This window comes from Schistocerca piceifrons, unplaced genomic scaffold (genome assembly GCF_021461385.2).
Source record: "Schistocerca piceifrons isolate TAMUIC-IGC-003096 unplaced genomic scaffold, iqSchPice1.1 HiC_scaffold_1676, whole genome shotgun sequence".
NCBI lineage: Eukaryota > Metazoa > Arthropoda > Insecta > Orthoptera > Acrididae > Schistocerca > Schistocerca piceifrons.
In genome coordinates, this window is record NW_025727541.1 from 646,523 (window position 1) to 666,466 (window position 19,944).

Below are 19,944 nucleotides of genomic sequence, written 5' to 3' on the forward strand. Positions count from 1 at the left end.
TCAATGTGAAGGTCCAAGGAATACATTGAACCTGCAGTGGTGCATCGGAAACTAATACTGGTCTCACAGGAAAGGGTCAAAGCACAGACTCTAAGAAGTCTCACTCTTCTTGAACTTAAGGCGGCATGGTGCCTTTTGTATTTAATTCCGATGCGATTTCTGTGTTTCATCGTCAATGTGAAGGTCCAAGGAATACATTCAACCTGCAGTGGTGTATCGGAAACTAATACTGGTCTCACAGGAAAGGATCAAAGCACAGACACTAAGAAGTCACACTCTTCTTGCACTTAAGGCTGCATTGTGCCTTTTGTATTTAATTCCGTTGCGATATCTGTGTTTCATCGTCAATGTGAATGTCCAACCAATACATTGAACCTGCAGTGGTGTATCGGAAACTAATACTGGTGTCACAGGAAAGGATCAAAGAACAGACTCTAAGAAGTCTCACTCTTCTTGCACTTAAGGCGGCATTGTGCCTTTTGTATTTAATTACGTTGCGATTTCTGTGTTTCATCGTCAATGTGAAGGTCCAAGGAATACATTGAACCTGCAGTGGTAAATCGGAAACTAATACTGGTCTCACAGGAAAGGATCAAAGCACAGACCCTAAGAAGTCTCACTCTTCTTGCACTTAAGGCGGCATTGTGCCTTTTGTATTTAATTCCGATCCAATTTCAGTTTTTCATCACCAACGTGTACGTCCAAGGAATACATTGAACTTGCAGTGGTGGATCGGAAACTAATACAGGTCTCACAGAGAATGCTCAAAACACCGACTGTAAGAAGAGACTCTATTCTTGTACTTAAGGCGGCATTGTGCCTTTTGTATTTAATTCCGACGCGATTTCTGTGTTTCATCGTCAATGTGTAAGTCCAAGGAATACATTGGACATGCACTGGTGCATCGGCAACTAATACTGGTCTCACAGGAAAGGATCTAAGACCAGACTCTAAGACGTCTCACTCTTCTTGCAATTAAGGTTGCAATGAGCCTTTTGTATTTAATTCCGATGCGATTTCTGTGTTTCATCGTCAATGTGTATATCCAAGGAATACATTGAACCTGCAGTTGTGCATCGGAAACTAATACTGGTCTCACTGGAAAGGATCAAAGACCAGACTCTAAGACGTCTCACACTTCTTGCAATTAAGGTTGCAATGAGCCTTTTGTATTTAATTCCGATGCGATTTCTGTGTTTCATCGTCAATGTGAAGGTCCATGGAATACATTGAACCTGCAGTGGTGTAACGGAAACTAATACTGATCTCATAGGAAAGGTTCAAAGCACAGACACAAAGAAGTCTCACTCTACTTGCACTTAAGGCTGCATTCTGCCTTTTGTATTTAATTCCGATGCGATTTCTGTGTTTCATCGTCAATGTGTATGTCCAAGGAAAACATTGAGCCTGCAGTGGTGTATCGGAAGCTAATACTGGTCTCACAGAAAATGCTCTAACCACCGACTGTAGGAAGAGTCTCTATTCTTGTACATAAGGCGGCATTGTGAGTTTTCTATTTAATTCCGTTGCGATTTCTGTGTTTCATCGTCAACGTGATGGTCCAAGGAATACATTGAACCTGCAGTGGTGTATCGGAAACTAATACTTGTCTCACAGGGAATGCTCAATGCACCGACTGCAAGAAAGGTCCCTATTCTTGTACTTAAGGCGGCATTGTGCCTTTTGTATTTAATTCCGATGCGATTTCTGTGTTTCATCGTCAATGTGTATATCCAAGGAATACATTGAACCTGCAGTGGTGTATCGGAAACTAATACTGGTCTCACAGGGAATGCTCAAAGCACCGACTGTAAGAAGAGTCTCTATCGTTGTACTTAAGGCGGCATTGTGCCTTTGGTACTTAATTCCGATGTGATTTCTGTTTTTCATCGTCAATGTGAAGGTCCAAGGTATACATTGAACCTGCAGTGGTGTATCGGAAACTAATTCCGGTCTCACAGGAAAGGATCAAAGCACAGACTCTAAGAAGTCTCACTCTTCTTGCACTTAAAGCGGCATTGTGACTTTTGTATTTAATTCCGATGCGATTTCTGTTTTTCATCGTCAATGTGAAGGTCCATGGAATACATTGAACCTGCAGTGGTGTATCGGAAACTAATACTGGTCTCCTAAGGAAAGGATCAAAGCACAGACTCTAAGAAATCTCATTCTTCTTGCACTCAAGGCGGCAGTGTGGCTTTTGTATTTAATTCCGATGCGATTTCTGTGTTTCATCGTCAATGTGAAGGTCCAAGGAATCCATTGAACCTGCAGTGGTGTATCGGAAACTAATACCTGTCTCACAGGGAGTGCTCAAAACACCGACTGTAAGAAGAGTCTCTATTCTTGTACTTAAGGCGGCATTGTGCCTTTTGTATTTAATTCCGATGCGACTTCTGTGTTACATCGTCAATGTGAATGTCCAAGGAATACATTGAACCTGCAGTGGTGTATCGGAAACTAATACTGGTCTCACAGGGAATGCTCAAAGCACCGACTGTAAGATGAGTCTCTATTCTTGTACTTAGGGCGGCACTGTGCCTTTTGTATTTAATTCAGATGCGATTTCTGTGTTTCATCGTCAATGTGAAGGTCCAAGGAATACATTGAACCTGCAGTGGTGCATCGGAAACTAATACTGGTCTCACAGGAAAGGGTCAAAGCACAGACTCTAAGAAGTCTCACTCTTCTTGAACTTAAGGCGGCATTGTGCCTTTTGTATTAATTTCCGATGCGATTTCTGTGTTTCATCGTCACTGTGAAGGTCCAAGGAATACATTCAACCTGCAGTGGTGTATCGGAAACTAATACTGGTCTCACAGGAAAGGATCAAAGCACAGACTCTAAGAAGTCTCACTCTTCTTGCACGTAAGGCGCCATTGTGCCTTTTGTATTTAATTACGTTGCGATTTCTGTGTTTCATCGTCAATGTGAAAGTCCAAGGAATACATTGAACCTGCAGTGGTAAATCGGAAACTAATACTGGTCTCACAGAGAATGCTCGAAACACCGACTGTAAGAAGAGTCTCTATTCTTGTACTTAAGGCGGCATTGTGCCTTTTGTATTTAATTCCGATGCGATTTCTGTGTTTCATCGTCAATGTGAATGTCCATGGAATACATTGAACCTGCAGTGGTGAAACGGAAACTAATACTGATCTCACAGGAATGGTTCAAAGCACAGACACTAAGAAGTCTCACTTTACTTGCACTTAAGGCGGCATTGAGCTTTTTGTATTTAATTCCGATGCGATTTCTGTGTTTCATCGTCAATGTGTATGTCCAAGGAAAACATTGAATCTGCAGTGGTGTATCGGAAGCTAATACTGGTCTCACAGGGAATGCTCTAAGCACCGACTGTAGGAAGAGTCTCTATTCTTGCACTTAAGGCGGCATTGTGCCTTTTGTATTTAATTCCGTTGCGATATCGGTGTTTCATCGTCAATGTGAATGTCCAAGGAATACATTGAACCTGCAGTGGTGTATCGGAAACTAATACTGGTCTCACAGGAAAGGATCAAAGCACAGACTCTAAGAAGTCTCACTCTTCTTGCACTTAAGGCGGCATTGTGCCTTTGGATTTAATTACGATGCGATTTCTGTGTTTCATCGTCAATGTGAAGGTCCAAGGAATACATTGAACCTGCAATGGTGTATCGGAAACTAATACTGGTCTCACAGGAAAGGATCAAAGCACAGACTCAGAGAAGTCTCACTCTTCTTGCACTTAAGGCGGCATTGTGCCTATTGTATTTAATTCCGATCTAATTTCAGTTTTTCATCAATAACGTGTACGTCCAAGGAATACATTGAACCTGCAGTGGTGTATCGGAAACTAATACTGGTCTCACAGAGAATGCTCAAAACACCGACTGTAAGAAGAGTCTCTATTCTTGTACTTAAGGCGGCATTGTGCCTTTTGTATTTGATTCCGATGCGATTTCTGTGTTTCATCGTCAATGTGAAGGTCCATGGAATACATTGAACCTGCAGTGGTGTAACGGAAACTAATACTGATCTCACAGGAAAGGTTCAAAGCACAGACACTAAGAAGTCTCACTCTACTTGCACTTAAGGCTGCATTCTGCCTTTTGTATTTAATTCCGATGCGTTTTCTGTGTTTCATCGTCAATGTGTATGTCCAAGGAAAACATTGAGCCTGCAGTGGTGTATCGGAAGCTAATACTGGTCTCACAGGAAATGCCCTAACCACCGACTGTAGGAAGAGTCTCTATTCTTGTACATACGGCGACATTGTGCCTTTTGTACTTAATTCCGTTGCGATTTCTGTGTTTCATCGACAATGCGTATGTCCAAGGAATACACTGAACCTGCAGTGGTGCATCGGAGGCTAATACTGGTCTCACAGGAAAGGATCAAAGCCCAGACTCTAAGACGTCTCCATCTTCTGGCACTTCAGGTTGCATAGAGCCTTTTGTATTTCATTCCGATGCGATATCTGTGTTTCATCGCCAATGTGTATATCCAAGGAATACATTGAACCTGCAGTGGTGTATCGGAAACTAATACTGGTCTCACAGGGAATGCTCAAAGCACCGACTGTAAGAAGAGTCTCTATCCTTGTACTTAAGGCGGCATTGTGACTTTGGTATTTAATTCCGATGCGATTTCTGTTTTTCATCGTCAATGTGAAGGTCCAAGGAATACATTGAACCTGCAGTGGTGTATCGGAACCAAATACTGGTCTCGCAGGGAATGCTCAAAGCACCGACTGTAAGAAGAGTCTCTATTCTTGTACTTAAGGCGGCATTATGCCTTTTGTATTTAATTCCGATGCGATTTCTGTGTTTCATCGTCAATGTGTAAGTCAAAGGAATACATTGAACCTGCAGTGGTGTATCGGAATATAATACTGGTCTCACAGGGAATGCTCAAAGCACCGACCGTTAGAAGAGTCTCTATTCTTGTACTTAAGGAGGCATTGTGCCTCTTGTATTTAATTCCGATGCGATTTCTGTGTTTCATCGTCAATGTGTATGTCCAAGGAATACATTGAACCTGCAGTGGGCTATCGGAAACTATTACCGGCCTCACAGGGAATTCTAAAAGCACCGACTGTAAGAATAGTCACTATCCTTGTACTTAAGGCGGCATTGTGTCTTTTGTATTTAATTCCGATGCGATTTCTGTGTTTCATCGTCAATGTGAAGGTCCAAGGAATACATTGAACCTGCAGTGGTGGATCGGAAACTAATACTGGTCTCACAGGAAAGGATCAAAGCACAGACTCTAAGAAGTCTCACTCTTCTTGCACTTAAGGTGGCATTGTGCCTTTTGTATTTAATTTCGATGTAATTTCAATGTTTCATCGTCAATGTGTATGTCCAAGGAATACACTGAACCTGCAGTGGTGTATCGGAAACTATTTCTGGTCTCACAGGGAATGTTCAAAGCACCGACTCTAAGAAGAGTCTCTAATCTTGTACTTAATGCGGCATTGTGACTTTTGTATTTAATTCCGATGCCATTTCTGAGTTTCTTCGTCAATGTGAAGGTCCATGGAATACATTGAACCTGCAGTGGTGTATCGAAACTAATACTGGTCTCTCAGGAAAGGATCACAGCACAGACTTTAAGAAGCCTCACTCTTCTTGCACTTAAGGCGGCATTGTGCCTTTTGTATTTAATTCCGATGCGATTTCTGTGTTTCATCGTCAATGTGAAGGTCCAAGGATTACATTGAACCTGCAGTGGTGTATCGGAAACTAATACTGCTCTCACAATAAAGGATCAAAGCACAGACTCTAAGAAGTCACACTCTTCTTGCACTTAAGGCGGCATTGTGCCTTTTGTATTGATTTCCATTGCGACATCTGTGTTTCATCGTCAAATGTGAATGTCCAAGGAATACATTGAACTTGCAGTGGTGTATCGGAAACTAGTACTGGTCTCACAGGAAAGGATCAAAGCACAGACTCTCAGAAGTCTCACTCTTCTTGCACTTAAGGAGGCATTGTGTCTTTTGTATTTAATTCCCATGCGATTTCTGTGTTTCATCGTCAATGTGAAGGTCCAAGGAATACATTGAACCCGCTGTGGTGTATCGGAAACTGATACTGGTCTCACAGGAAAGGATCAAAACACAGATTCTAAGAGGTCTCACTCTTCTTGCACTTAAGTCGGCATTGTGCCTTTTGTATTTAATTTCGATGTAATTTCAGTGTTTCATCGTCAATGTGTATGCCCAAGGAATACATTGAACCTGCAGTGGTGTATCGGAAACTAATACTGGTCTCACAGGAAAGGATCAAAAGACAGCCTCTAAGAAGTCTCTCTCTTCTTGCACTTAAGGCTTCATTGTGGCTTTTGTATTTAATTCCGATGTAATTTGAGTGTTTCATCGTCAATGTGTATGTCTAAGGAATACATTGAACCAGCACTGGTGTATCGGAAACTGATAATGGTCTTACAGGGAACGCTCAAAGCACCGACTGTAGGAAGAGTCTCTATTGTTGTACTTAAAGCGGCATTGTGCCTTTTGTATTTAATTCCAATGTGATATATGTGTTTCATCGTCAATGTGAGGCCCAAGGAACACATTGAACCTGCAGTGGTGTATCGGAAACGAATACTGGTCTCACAGGGAATCCTTAAAGCACCGACTGTAAGAAGAGTCTCTATTCTTGTACGTAAGGCGGTATTGTGCCTTCTGTATTTAATTCCGATGCGTCTTCAGTGTTTCATCGTCAATGTGTATGTCCAAGGAATACTTTGAACCTGCAGAGGTGTATCGGAAACTAATACAGGTCTCACAGGGAATGCTCAAAGCACCGACTGTAAGAAGTTTCTCTATTCTTGTACTTAAGGCGGCATTGTGCCTTTGGTACTTAATTCCGATGCGATTTCTGTGTTTCATCGTCAATGTGGATGTCCAAGGAATACATTGAACCTGCAGTGATGTATCGGAAACTAATACTGGTCTCACAGGGAATGCTCAAAGCACCGACTGTAAGAAGAGTACCTATTCTTGTACTAAAGGCGGCATTGTGCCTTTTGTATTTTATTCCGATGCGATTTCTGTGTATCATCGTCAATGTGTATGACCAAGGAATACATTGAACCTGCAGTGGTGTATCGGAAACTAATACTGGTCTCACAGGGAATGCTCAAAGCACCGACTGTAAGAAGAGTCTCTATTCTTGTACTTAAGGCGGTATTGTGCCTTTTGTATTTAATTCCGATGCGATTTCTGTGTATCATCGTCAATCTGAAGGTCCAAGGAATACATTGAAACTGCAGTGGTGTATCGGAAACAAATACTGGTCTCGCAGGGAATGCTCAAAGCACCGACTGTAAGAAGAGTCTCTATTCTTGTACTTAAGGCGGCATTGTGCCTTTTGTATTTAATTCCGATGCGATTTCTGTGTTTCATCGTCAATGTGTGTGTCAAAGCAATACATGAACCTGCAGTGGTGTATCGGAATATAATACTCGTCTCACAGGGAATGCTCAAAGCACCGACCGTAAGAAGAGTCTCTATTCTTGTACTTAAGGCGGCTTTGTGCCTCTTGTATTTAATTCCGATGCGATTTCTGTGTTTCATCGTCAATGTGTATGTCCAAGGAATACATTGAACCTGCAGTGGACTATCAGGAACTATTACTGGTCTCACAGGGAATGCTAAAATCACCGACTGTAAGAAGAGTCCCTATTCTTGTACTTAAGGTGGCATTGTGTCTTTTGTATTTCATTCCGATGCGATTTCTGTGTATCATCGTCAATGTGAAGGCCAAGGAATACATTGATCCGGCAGTGGTGGATCGGAAACTAATACTGGTCTCACAGGAAAGGATCAAAGCACAGACTCTAAGAAGTCTCACTCTTCTTGCACTTAAGGTGGCAATGTGCCTTTTGTATTTAATTTCGATGTAATTTCAGTGTTTCATCGTCAACGTGTATGTCCAAGGAATACATTGAACCTGCAGTGGTGTATCGGAAACTAATACTGGTCTCACAGGAAAGGATCAAAAGACAGACTATAAACAGTCTCACTCTTCTTGCACTTAAGGCGGCATTGTGGCTTTTGTATTCAATTCCGATGTAATTTCAGTGTTTCAATATCAATGTGTATGTCCAAGGAATACATTTAACCAGCAGTGGTGTATCGGAAACTAATACTGGTCTCACAGGGAAAGCTCAAAGCACCGACTCTAAGAAGAGTCTCTATTCTTGTACTTAAGGCGGCATTGCGCCTTTTGTATTTAATTCCGTTGCGATTTCTGTGTTTCACCGTCAATGTGAAGGACCAAGGAATACATTAAACCTGCAGTGGTGTATCGGAAACTAATACCGGTCTCACAGGAAAGGATCAAAGCACAGACTCTAAGAAGTCTCACTCTTCTTGCACTTAAGGCGGCATTGTGCCTTATGTATTTAATTCCGATGCGATTTCTGTGTTTCACCGTCATTGTGAAGGACCAAGGAATACATTAAACCTGCAGTGGTGTATCGGAAACTAATACTGGTCTCACAGGAAACGATCATAACACAGACACTAAGAAGTCACACTCTTCTTGCACTTAAGGCGGCATTGTGCCTTTTGTATTTAATTCCGTTGCGATTTCTGTGTTTCATCGTCAATGTGTATGTCCAAGGAATACAATGCACCTGCAGTGGTGCATCGGAAACTAATACTGGTCTCACAGGAAAGGGTCAACGCCCAGACTCTAAGACGTCTCACTCTTCTTGCACTTCAGGTTGCATTGAGCCATTTGTATTTAATTCCGATGCGATTTCTGTGTTTCATCGTCAATTTGAAGGTCCAAGGAATACATTGAACCTGCAGTGGTGTATCGGAAACTAATACTGGTCTCACAGGGAATGGTCATAGCATGCTCTAAGAAGAGTCTCTATTCTTGTACTTAAGGCAGCATTGTGCCTTTTGTATTTAATTCCGATGCGACTTCTGTGTTTCATCGTCAATGTGTATGTCCAAGGAATACATTGAACCTGCAGTGGCGTATCGGAAACTAATAATGGTCTCACAGGGAACGCTCAAAGCACCGACTGTAAGAAGAGTCTCTATTGTTGTACTTAAAGCGGCATTGTGCCTTTTGTATTTAATTGCAATGTGATATATGTGTTTCATCGTCAATGTGAGGTCCAAGGAACACATTGAACCTGCAGTGGTGTCTCGGAAACAAATACTGGTCTCACAGGGAATGCTCAAAGCACCGACTGTAAGAAGAGGGTCCTATTGTTGTACTAAAGGCGGCATTGTGCCTTTTGTATTTTATTCCGATGCGATTTCTGTGTATCATCGTCAATGTGTATGACCAAGGAATACATTGAACCTGCAGTGGTGTATCGGAAACTAATACTCGTCTCACAGGGAATGCTCAAAGCACCGAGTGTAAGAAGAGTCTCTATTCTTGTACTTTAGGCGGTATTGTGCCTTCTGTATTTAATTCCCATGCGATTTCAGTGTTTCATCGTCAATGTGTACGTCCAAGGAATACATTGAACCAGCAGAGGTGTATCGGAAACTAATACTGGTCTCACAGGGAATGCTCAAAGCACCGACTGTAATAAGAGTCTCTATTCTCGTACTTAATGTGGCATTGTGCCTTTTGTACTTAATTCCGATGCGATTTCTGTGTTTCATCTTCAATGTGTATGTCCAAGGAATACATTGAACCTGCAGTGGTGTATCGGAAACTAATACTGGCCTCACAGGAAAGGATCAAAGCACAGACTCTAAGAAATCTCACTCTTCTTGCACTCAATGCGGCAGTGTGGCTTTTGTATTTTATTCCGATGCGATTTCTGTGTTTCATCGTCAATGTGAAGGTCCAAGGAATAAATTGAACCTGCAGTGGTGTATCGGAAACTAATACTGGTCTCACAGGGAGTGCTCAAAGCACCGACTGTAAGAAGAGTCTCTATTCTTGTACTTAGGGCGGCATTGTGCCTTTTCTATTTAATTCCGATGCGATTTCTGTGTTTCATCGTCAATGTGAAGGTCCAAGGAATACATTGAACCTGCAGTGGTGCATCGGAAACTAATACTGGTCTCACAGGAAAGGGTCAAAGCACAGACTCTAAGAAGTCTCACTCTTCTTGAACTTAAGGCGGCATTGTGCCTTTTGTATTTAATTCCGATGCGATTTCTGTGTTTCATCGTCAATGTGCAGGTCCAAGGAATACATTCAACCTGCAGTGGTGTATCGGAAACTAATACTGGTCTCACAGGAAAGGATCAAAGCACAGACACTAAGAAGTCACACTCTTCTTGCACTTAAGGCTGCATTGTGCCTTTTGTATTTAATTCCGTTGGGATATCTGTGTTTCATCGTCAATGTGAATGTCCAAGCAATACATTGAACCTGCAGTGGTGTATCCGAAACTAATACTGGTGTCACAGGAAAGGATCAAAGAACAGACTCTAAGAAGTCTCACTCTTCTTGCACTTAAGGCAGCATTGTGCCTTTTGTATTTAATTACGTTGCGATTTCTGTGTTTCATCGTCAATGTGAAGGTCCAAGGAATACATTGAACCTGCAGTGGTAAATCGGAAACTAATACTGGTCTCACAGGAAAGGATCAAAGCACAGACCCTAAGAAGTCTCACTTTTCTTGCACTTAAGGCGGCATTGTGCCTTTTGTATTTAATTCCGATCCAATTTCAGTTTTTCATCACCAACGTGTACGTCCAAGGAATACATTGAACCTGCAGTGGTGGATCGGAAACTAATACAGGTCTCACAGAGAATGCTCAAATCACCGACTGTAAGAAGAGTCTCTATTCTTGTACTTAAGGCGGCATTGTGCCTTTTGTATTTAATTCCGACGCGATTTCTGTGTTTCATCGTCAATGTGTAAGTCCAAGGAATACATTGAACATGCAGTGGTGCATCGGCAACTAATACTGGTCTCACAGGAAAGGATTTAAGACCAGACTCTAAGACGTCTCACTCTTCTTGCAATTAAGGTTGCAATGAGCCTTTTTATTTAATTCCGATGCGATTTCTGTGTTTCATCGTCAATGTGAAGGTCAAAGGAATACATTGAACCTGCAGTGGTGTATCGGAAACTAATACTGGTCTCACAGGAAAGGATCAAAGCACAGACTCTAAGAAGTCTCACTCTACTTGCACTTAAGGCGGCTTTGAGCTTTTTGAATTTAATTCCGATGGGATTTCTGTGTTTCATCGTCAATGTGTATGTCCAAGGAAAACATTGAATCTGCAGTGGTGTATCGGAAGCTAATACTATTCTCACAGGGAATGCTCTAAGCACCGACTGTAGGAAGAGTCTCTATTCTTGCACTTAAGGCGGCATTGTGCCTTTTGTATTAAATTCCGTTGCGTTATCTGTGTTTCATCGTGAACGTGAATCTCAAAGGAATACATTGAACCTGCAGTGGTGTATCGGAAACTAATACTGGTCTCACAGGAAAGGATCAAAGCACAGACTCAGAGAAGTCTCACTCTTCTTGCACTTAAGGCGGCATTGTGCCTATTGTATTTAATTCCGATCTAATTTCAGTTTTTCATCACCAACGTGTACGTCCAAGGAATACATTGAACCTGCAGTGGTGTATCGGAAACTAACACTGGTCTCACAGAGAATGCTCAAAACACCGACTGTGAGAAGAGTCTCTATTATTGTACTTAAGGCAGCATTGTGCCTTTTGTATTTAATTCCGATGCGATTTCTGTGTTTCATCGTCAATGTGTATATCCAAGGAATACATTGAACCTGCAGTTGTGCATCGGAAACTAATACTGGTCTCACTGGAAAGGATCAAAGACCAGACTCTAAGACGTCTCACACTTCTTGCAATTAAGGTTGCAATGAGCCTTTTGCATTTAATTCCGATGCGATTTCTGTGTTTCATCGTCAATGTGAAGGTCCATGAAATACATTGAACCTGCAGTGGTGTAACGGAAACTAATACAGATCTCACAGGAAAGGTTCAAAGCACAGACACAAAGAAGTCTCACTCTACTTGCACTTAAGGCTGCATTCTGCCTTTTGTATTTAATTCCGATGCGATTTCTGTGTTTCATCGTCAATGTGTATGTCCAAGGACAAAATTGAGCCTGCAGTGGTGTATCGGAAGCTAATACTGGTCTCACAGGAAATGCTCTAACCACCGACTGTAGGAAGAGTCTCTATTCTTGTACATAAGGCGGCATTGTGCCTTTTCTATTTAATTCCGTTGCGATTTCTGTGTTTCATCGACAATGCGTATGTCCTAGGAATACATTGTACCTGCAGTGGTGCATCGGAGGCTAATACTGGTCTCACAGGAAAGGATCAAAGCCCAGACTCTAAGACGTCTCACTCTTCTGGCACTTCAGGTTGCATTGAGCCTTTTGTATTTAATTCCGATGCGATTTCTGTGTTTCATCGTCAACGTGATGGTCCAAGGATTACATTGAACCTGCAGTGGTGTATCGGAAACTAATTCCGGTCTCACAGGAAAGGATCAAAGCACAGACTCTAAGAAGTCTCACTCTTCTTGCACTTAAAGCGGCATTGTGCCTTTTGTATTCAATTCCGATGCGATTTCTGTGTTTCATCGTCAATGTGAAGGTCCATGGAATACATTGAACCTGCAGTGGTGTATCGGAAACTAATACTGGTCTCCTAAGGAAAGGATCAAAGCACAGACTCTAAGAAATCTCACTCTTCTTGCACTCAAGGCGGCAGTGTGGCTTTTGTATTTAATTCCGATGCGATTTCTGTGTTTCATCGTCAATGTGAAGGTCCAAGGAATACATTGAACCTGCAGTGGTGTATCGGAAACTAATACTGGTCTCACAGGGAGTGCTCAAAGCACCGACTGTAAGAAGAGTCTCTATTCTTGTACTTAAGGCGGCATTGTGCCTTTTGTATTTAATTCCGATGCGACTTCTGTGTTACATCGTCAATGTGTATGTCCAAGGAATACATTGAACCTGCAGTGGTGTATCGGAAACTAATACTGGTCTCACAGGGAATGCTCAAAGCACCGACTGTAAGATGAGTCTCTATTCTTGTACTTAGGGCGGCATTGTGCCTTTTGTATTTAATTCCGATGCGAATTCTGTGTTTCATCGTCAATGTGAAGGTCCAAGGAATACATTGAACCTGCAGTGGTGCATCGGAAACTAATACTGGTCTCACAGGAAAGGGTCAAAGCACAGACTCTAAGAAATCTCACTCTTCTGGAACTTAAGGCGGCATTGTGCCTTTTGTATTTAATTCCGATGCGATTTCTGTGTTTCATCGTCAGTGTGAAGGTCCAAGGAATACATTGAACCTGCAGTGGTAAATCGGAAACTAATACTGGTCTCACAGAGAATGCTCAAAACACCGACTGTAAGAAGAGTCTCTATTCTTGTACTTAAGGCGGCATTGTGCCTTTTGTATTTAATTCCGATGCGATTTCTGTGTTTCATCGTCAATGTGAATGTCCATGGAATACATTGAACCTGCAGTGGTGTAACGGAAACTAATACTGATCTCACAGGAAAGGTTCAAAGCACAGACACTAAGAAGTCTCACTCTACTTGCACTTAAGGCGGCATTGAGCTTTTTGTACTTAATTCCGATGCGATTTCTGTGTTTCATCGTCAATGTGTATGTCCAAGGAAAACATTGAATCTGCAGTGGTGTATCGGAAGCTAATACTGGTCTCGCAGGGAATGCTCTAAGCACCGACTGTAGGAAGAGTCTCTATTCTTGCACTTAAGGCGGCATTGTGCCTTTTGTATTTAATTCCGTTGCGATATCTGTGTTTCATCGTCAATGTGAATGTCCAAGGAATACATTGAACCTGCAGTGGTGTATCGGAAACTAATACTGGTCTCACAGGAAAGGATCAAAGCACAGACTCTAAGAAGTCTCACTCTTCTTGCACTTAAGGCGGCATTGTGCATTTGTATTTAATTACGACGCGATTTCTGTGTTTCATCGTCAATGTGTATGTCCAAGGAAAACATTGAATCTGCAGTGGTGTATCGGAAGCTAATACTGGTCTCACAGGGAATGCTCTAAGCACCGACTGTAGGAAGAGTCTCCATTCTTGCACTTAAGGCGGCATTGTGCCTTTTGTATTTAATTCCGATGCGACTTCTGTGTTACATCGTCAATGTGTATGTCCAAGGAATACATTGAATCTGCAGTGGTGTATCGGAAACTAATACTGGTCTCACAGAGAATGCTCAAAACACCGACTGTAAGAAGAGTCTCTATTCTTGTACTTAAGGCGGCATTGTGCCTTTTGTATTTAATTCCGATGCGATTTCTGTGTTTCATCGTCAATGTGAAGGTCCATGGAATACATTGAACCTGCAGTGGTGTAACGGAAACTAATACTGATCTCACAGGAAAGGTTCAAACACAGACACTAAGAAGTCTGACTCTACTTGCACTTAAGGCTGCATTCTGCCTTTTGTATTTAATTCCGATGCGTTTTCTGTGTTTCATCGTCAATGTGTATGTCCAAGGAAAACATTGAGCCTGCAGTGGTGTATCGGAAGCTAATACTGGTCTCACAGGAAATGCCCTAACCACCGACTGTAGGAAGAGTCTCTATTCTTGTACATAAGGCGACATTGTGCCTTTTGTACTTAATTCCGTTGCGATTTCTGTGTTTCATCGACAATGCGTATGTCCTAGGAATACACTGAACCTGCAGTGGTGCATCGGAGGCTAATACTGGTCTCACAGGAAAGGATCAAAGCCCAGACTCTAAGACGTCTCACTCTTCTGGCACTTCAGGTTGCATTGAGCCTTTTGTATTTAATTCCGATGCGATTTCTGTGTTTCATCGCCAATGTGTATATCCAAGGAATACATTGAACCTGCAGTGGTGTATCGGAAACTAATACTGGTCTCACAGGGAATGCTCAAGGCACCGACTGTAAGAAGAGTCTCTATCCTTGTACTTAAGGCGGCATTGTGCCTTTGGTATTTAATTCCGATGCGATTTCTGTTTTTCATCGTCAATGTGAAGGTCCAAGGTATACATTGAACCTGCAGTGGTGTATCGGAAACTAATACTGGTCTCACAGGGAGTGCTCAAAGCACCGACTGTAAGAAGAGTCTCTATTCTTGTACTTAAGGCGGCATTGTGCCTTTTGTATTTAATTCCGATGCGACTTCTGTGTTACATCGTCAATGTGTATGTCCAAGGAATACATTGAACCTGCAGTGATGTATCGGAAACTAATACTGGTCTCACAGGGAATGCTCAAAGCACCGACTGTAAGATGAGTCTCTATTGTTGTACTTAGGGCGGCATTGTGCCTTTTGTATTTAATTCCGATGCGATTTCTGTGTTTCATCGTCAGTGTGAAGGTCCAAGGAATACATTGAACCTGCAGTGGTGCATAGGAAACTAATACTGGTCTCACAGGAAAGGGTCAAAGCAGAGACTATATGAAGTCTCACCCGTCTTGAACTTAAGGCAGAATTGTGCCTTTTGTATTTTATTCCGATGCGATTTCTGTGTTTCATCGTCAATGTGAAGGTCAAAGGAATACATTCAACCTGCAGTGGTGTATCGGAATCTAATACTGGTCTCACAGGAAAGGATCAAAGCACAGACACTAAGAAGTCACACTCTTCTTGCACTTAAGGTTACATTGTGCCTTTTGTATTTAATTCCGTTGCGATATCTGTGTTTCATCGTCAATGTGAATGTCCAAGGAATACATTGAACCTGCAGTGGTGTATCGGAAACTAATACTGGTCTCACAGAGAATGCTCAAAACACCGACTGTAAGAAGAGTCTCTATTCTTGTACTTAAGGCGGCATTGTGCCTTTTGTATTTAATTCCGATGCGATTTCTGTGTTTCATCGTCAATGTGTAAGTCCAAGGAATACATTGAACATGCAGTGGGGCATCGGCAACTAATACTGGTCTCACAGGAAAGGATCTAAGACCAGACTCTAAGACGTCTCACTCTTCTTGCAATTAAGGTTTCAATGAGCCTTTTGTATTTAATTCCGATGCGATTTCTGTGTTTCATCGTCAATGTGAAGGTCAAAGGAATACATTGAACCTGCAGTGGTGTATCGGAAACTAATACTGGTCTCACAGGAAAGGATCAAAGCACAGACTCTATGAAGTCTCACTCTACTTGCACTTAAGGCGGCATTGAGCTTTTTGTATTTAATTCCGATGCGATTTCTGTGTTTCATCGTCAATGTGTATGTCCAAGGAAAACATTGAATCTGCAGTGGTGTATCGGAAGCAAATACTGGTCTCACAGGGAATGCTCTAAGCACCGACTGTAGGAAGAGTCTCTATTCTTGTACTTAAGGCGGCATTGTGCCTTTTGTATTTAATTCCGTTGCGATTTCTGTGTTTCATCGTCAATTCTTATGTCCTAGGAATACATTGAACCTGCAGTGGTGCATCGGAAACTAATACTGGTCTCACAGGAGAGGATCATAGCCCAGACTATAAGACGTCTCACTCTTCTTGCACTTCAGGTTGCATTGAGACTTTTGTATTTAATTCCGATGCGATTTCTGTGTTTCATCGTCAATGTCAAGGTATAAGGAATACATTGAACCTGCAGTGGTGTATCTGAAACTAATACTGGTCTCACAGGGAATGCTCAAAGCACCGACTGTAAGAAGAGTCTCCATTCTTGTACTTAACTCTTTGATGCACAGATTTTATGTTTAATTAATTTTTTAATAAAACATGCATTTTCTATGTCTGGTGGGGTTGCTAATAAAGGAAAACATGAATTAAAATTTTTTATTGTATTGATTTTGGTTTTAGATGGTGGTATATATAATATACCACCATGCCACTTAGGGCCGTACCTAAAGTTTTTGAGATATCTTGGTTTGTGCTTGTAACTCACCTTTAAATTCTACTCTAAGCAGTAATAATTAGTATAATTAATGTAAAATAATTTTATTTCTGGCAATTGGTCATTTACAATACAAAATCAAATTACAAACCTTACAAATAAAATATGTTTCTTATTCCTTTTTGTGAAAATCTTGAAAGCACCTTTTTGTTTTGCTAAGGCACAAAGGCACTTTGCATTCAGCGCACATCCAGAAAGTGCGCACTTGCTTCTTTTTTGTACTGCATTTCGCACAACGTCTGGCGGTAGTACGCTCTGGCTGGTGGGATGAATTGTCGAGACGCTGGCGTGAGGAAACATATGGCTTGTTTTTCTTTACGTGGACTTGACTCTCATGAAGTCTAGATGGCCTCAATGGTGTTTTCTGGGTTACTAAGCTTTGCAGGATACTCATCCTGAAGACTTTGGCAGTCATTTTTTCTCTATCGCCTAGTTCCTTCCAAATTATATAGCTGTTGACGATACTGACATCAAGCAGGTGAAAGAATATTCGGTGCCACCACTTTTTACTTCTCCGGCTTATTTCATATGATTTTTTCAGTTGGTCGAACTTGTCGACATTGTTCATGTGTGCATTGTAATCCATCACTGCTTGAGGACAAGGTAGCTCTATGCGTGAACCATCTCTTTCACGGCGAGTCACTGTAGTAACTTCAGGACTGTGAAAATTTGAAAGGAGATGAACAGCTCTCTTATCTTTCCACTTCAAGTAGAGGATGCCACAGTTGCTGACCCTCCAGTCAAATTCACCTCTGCTTAATTCTTTGTCTGTTTTTAATTTGGGTAAATGTTTCCTTGTTGGTTGAACTGTCCCACAGGCATATATGTTTCTCTGCTGTAAACCAGCCAACAAGTTATAGCTATTGAAATAGTTGTCGAAATAAAGATAATGGCCTTTATTTACGAGTTCAGAGGACAAACTCAGCACTACATGCTCCCCAAGGCCTGTTTGCACTGTGTCACCTACTTTTCCGGTGTAAATATCAAATTTCAAGTTGTAAGAGGTCTTGTCACACAGCATCCACACTTTGTAACCACGCTTTATGGGTTTATCTCTCATGTATTGTTTCATACTGTTGCGGCCTTTGAATTTGATCATTGACTCATCAATTGCTAGGTGTTTGCTGGGTTGGTAACACTTGGAAAAAGATTCAGATAGTATCTTGATCACTGGTCGCAGCTTGTACAGTTTGTCATAACCTGGGTGTCCTTTTTCTGGATGCAATGTGTTATCATTCAGATGAATGTTCCTCAGTAACCATCCAAACCGATTTACTGCCATCAGAGATGCAATATAACGATCATGAAGTTCTGGGGCACTAGACCAGTAGTCTCTGTATGCTGGCATACGCTTTATACCCATCAAAATGTTGATTCCCAGGAAAGTTCGTATTTCATTGTCAGTTGTTGGAGTGAAAGACTTGCCAGATTGCGTCGCATATAAATTTGTTTGGAAAACGATTAGCTGAACTAGCTCTTTTGGAAATATTTTTTCGAATATATCGATAGGTTCTGGATCATCAATGTCCCTAATAAAAGCACTTGGTCCTGATTCACTGTCGAACTGCATTCCTGAGGTAGCATTGAATTGTTGTCCCCAAGTTGGCGCTGTGTCAGCAGCGCGTTTTGGCGGAGTGGACTCACTTTCTTCCTCGCTCTCTGAAACTTCGCCTTCAGACGACACAATAGCCTCCGCAACAATGCTTGCTTCATAATCAGATTCGTCATCTGTGGTGTCAACAGTGGAATCCTCGTCTGATGGAATTTCACACAATAATCGTTCGATTTCTTCATCTCGTAAGCCTCTTCTTGACATTTTCATTTTCAAACAACAGCCTGAATCCAAGTAAAGAATACGTAAGCAAAACAAAATGGAGAAAGAGCTAAAATAAGTCACAACACAATTAAAAACTAAACTTTGTAGCGGAGGATTTCGAATTTTATACTAGGAAACGAAATGCAATAGAATACTGCTACATGCACGGTGGTACAAATAATATACCACCAAAATAAATTGTATATAAATAACGGAAGATTGTGCATATGAATGTATACATGGGTTCATACCGTAGCTGTGACGTCCAAGATATGGAAAAAACACAGGCGCAACAAGAAATTCGTTATAAACCACTATTCACACGCAAAAACCATGCACAACTCAGCACGCAGCTTTCACAGTTGTAATCTATGCAATTCTTGGCGGGAACTGATTCCTTATAGGCAGTGAGTGCCATCTGTCTGATAAGTAGAGAACTAGGTGAGCATATTAGAGTGGTGGTCGTGCAGTTAAACCACTGTGCAAAGAGCCAAGAAAATTTTCAAAAGGTGGTATACTATGTATACCACCGTGCTCCAAAGAGTTAAGGGGGCATTGTGCCTTTTGTATTTAATTCCGATACGATTTCTATGCATCATCGTCATTGTGAAGGTCCAAGGAATACATTGAACTTGCAGTGGTGTATCGGAAACTAATACTGCTCTCACAGGGAATGCTCAAAGCACCGACTGTAAGAAGTGTCTCTATTCTTGTACTTAAGGCGGCATTGTGCCTTTGGTATTTAATTCCGATGCGATTTCTGTGTTTCATCGTCAATGTGAAGGTCCAAGGAATACATAGAACGTGCAGTGGTGTATCGGAAACTAATACTGGTCTCACAGGAAAGGATCAAAGCACAGACACTAAGAAGTCTCACTTTTCTTACACTTAAGGCGGCATTGTGCATTTTGTATTTAATTCCGATGCGATTTCTGTGTTTCATCGTCAATGTGAAGGTCCATACAATACATTGAATCTGCAATGGTGTATCGGAAACTAAAACTGGTCTCACAGGACAGGATCAAAGCACAGACTCTAAAAAATCACACTCTTCTTGCACTTAAGGCTGCATTGTGCCGTTTGTATTTAAATCCGTTGTGATATCTGTGTTTCATCGTCAATGTGAATGTCCAAGGAATACATTGAACCTGCAGTGGTGTATCGGAAACTAATACTGGTCTCACAGGAAAGGATCAAAGCACAGACTCTAAGAAATCTCACTCTTCTTGCACTCAAGGCGGCATTGTGCCTTTTGTATTTAATTACGATTCGATTTCTGTGAT

General features: G+C 41.6%; 1 protein-coding gene across 1 annotated transcript in view; it reads right to left on the minus strand.

Annotated features, from left to right (window-relative positions):
- The window catches only part of LOC124735452 (microfibrillar-associated protein 1-like), a 99,673-nt gene extending 81,012 nt beyond the window's left edge, over window positions 1-18,661 (minus strand). The window contains exon 1 of the mRNA XM_047248563.1: window positions 17,813-18,661. Coding sequence (XP_047104519.1) covers window positions 17,813-18,661 — 849 coding nt within the window. The remainder of the gene's footprint in view (window positions 1-17,812) is intronic.
- Between the last annotated feature and the right edge of the window lie 1,283 nt (window positions 18,662-19,944).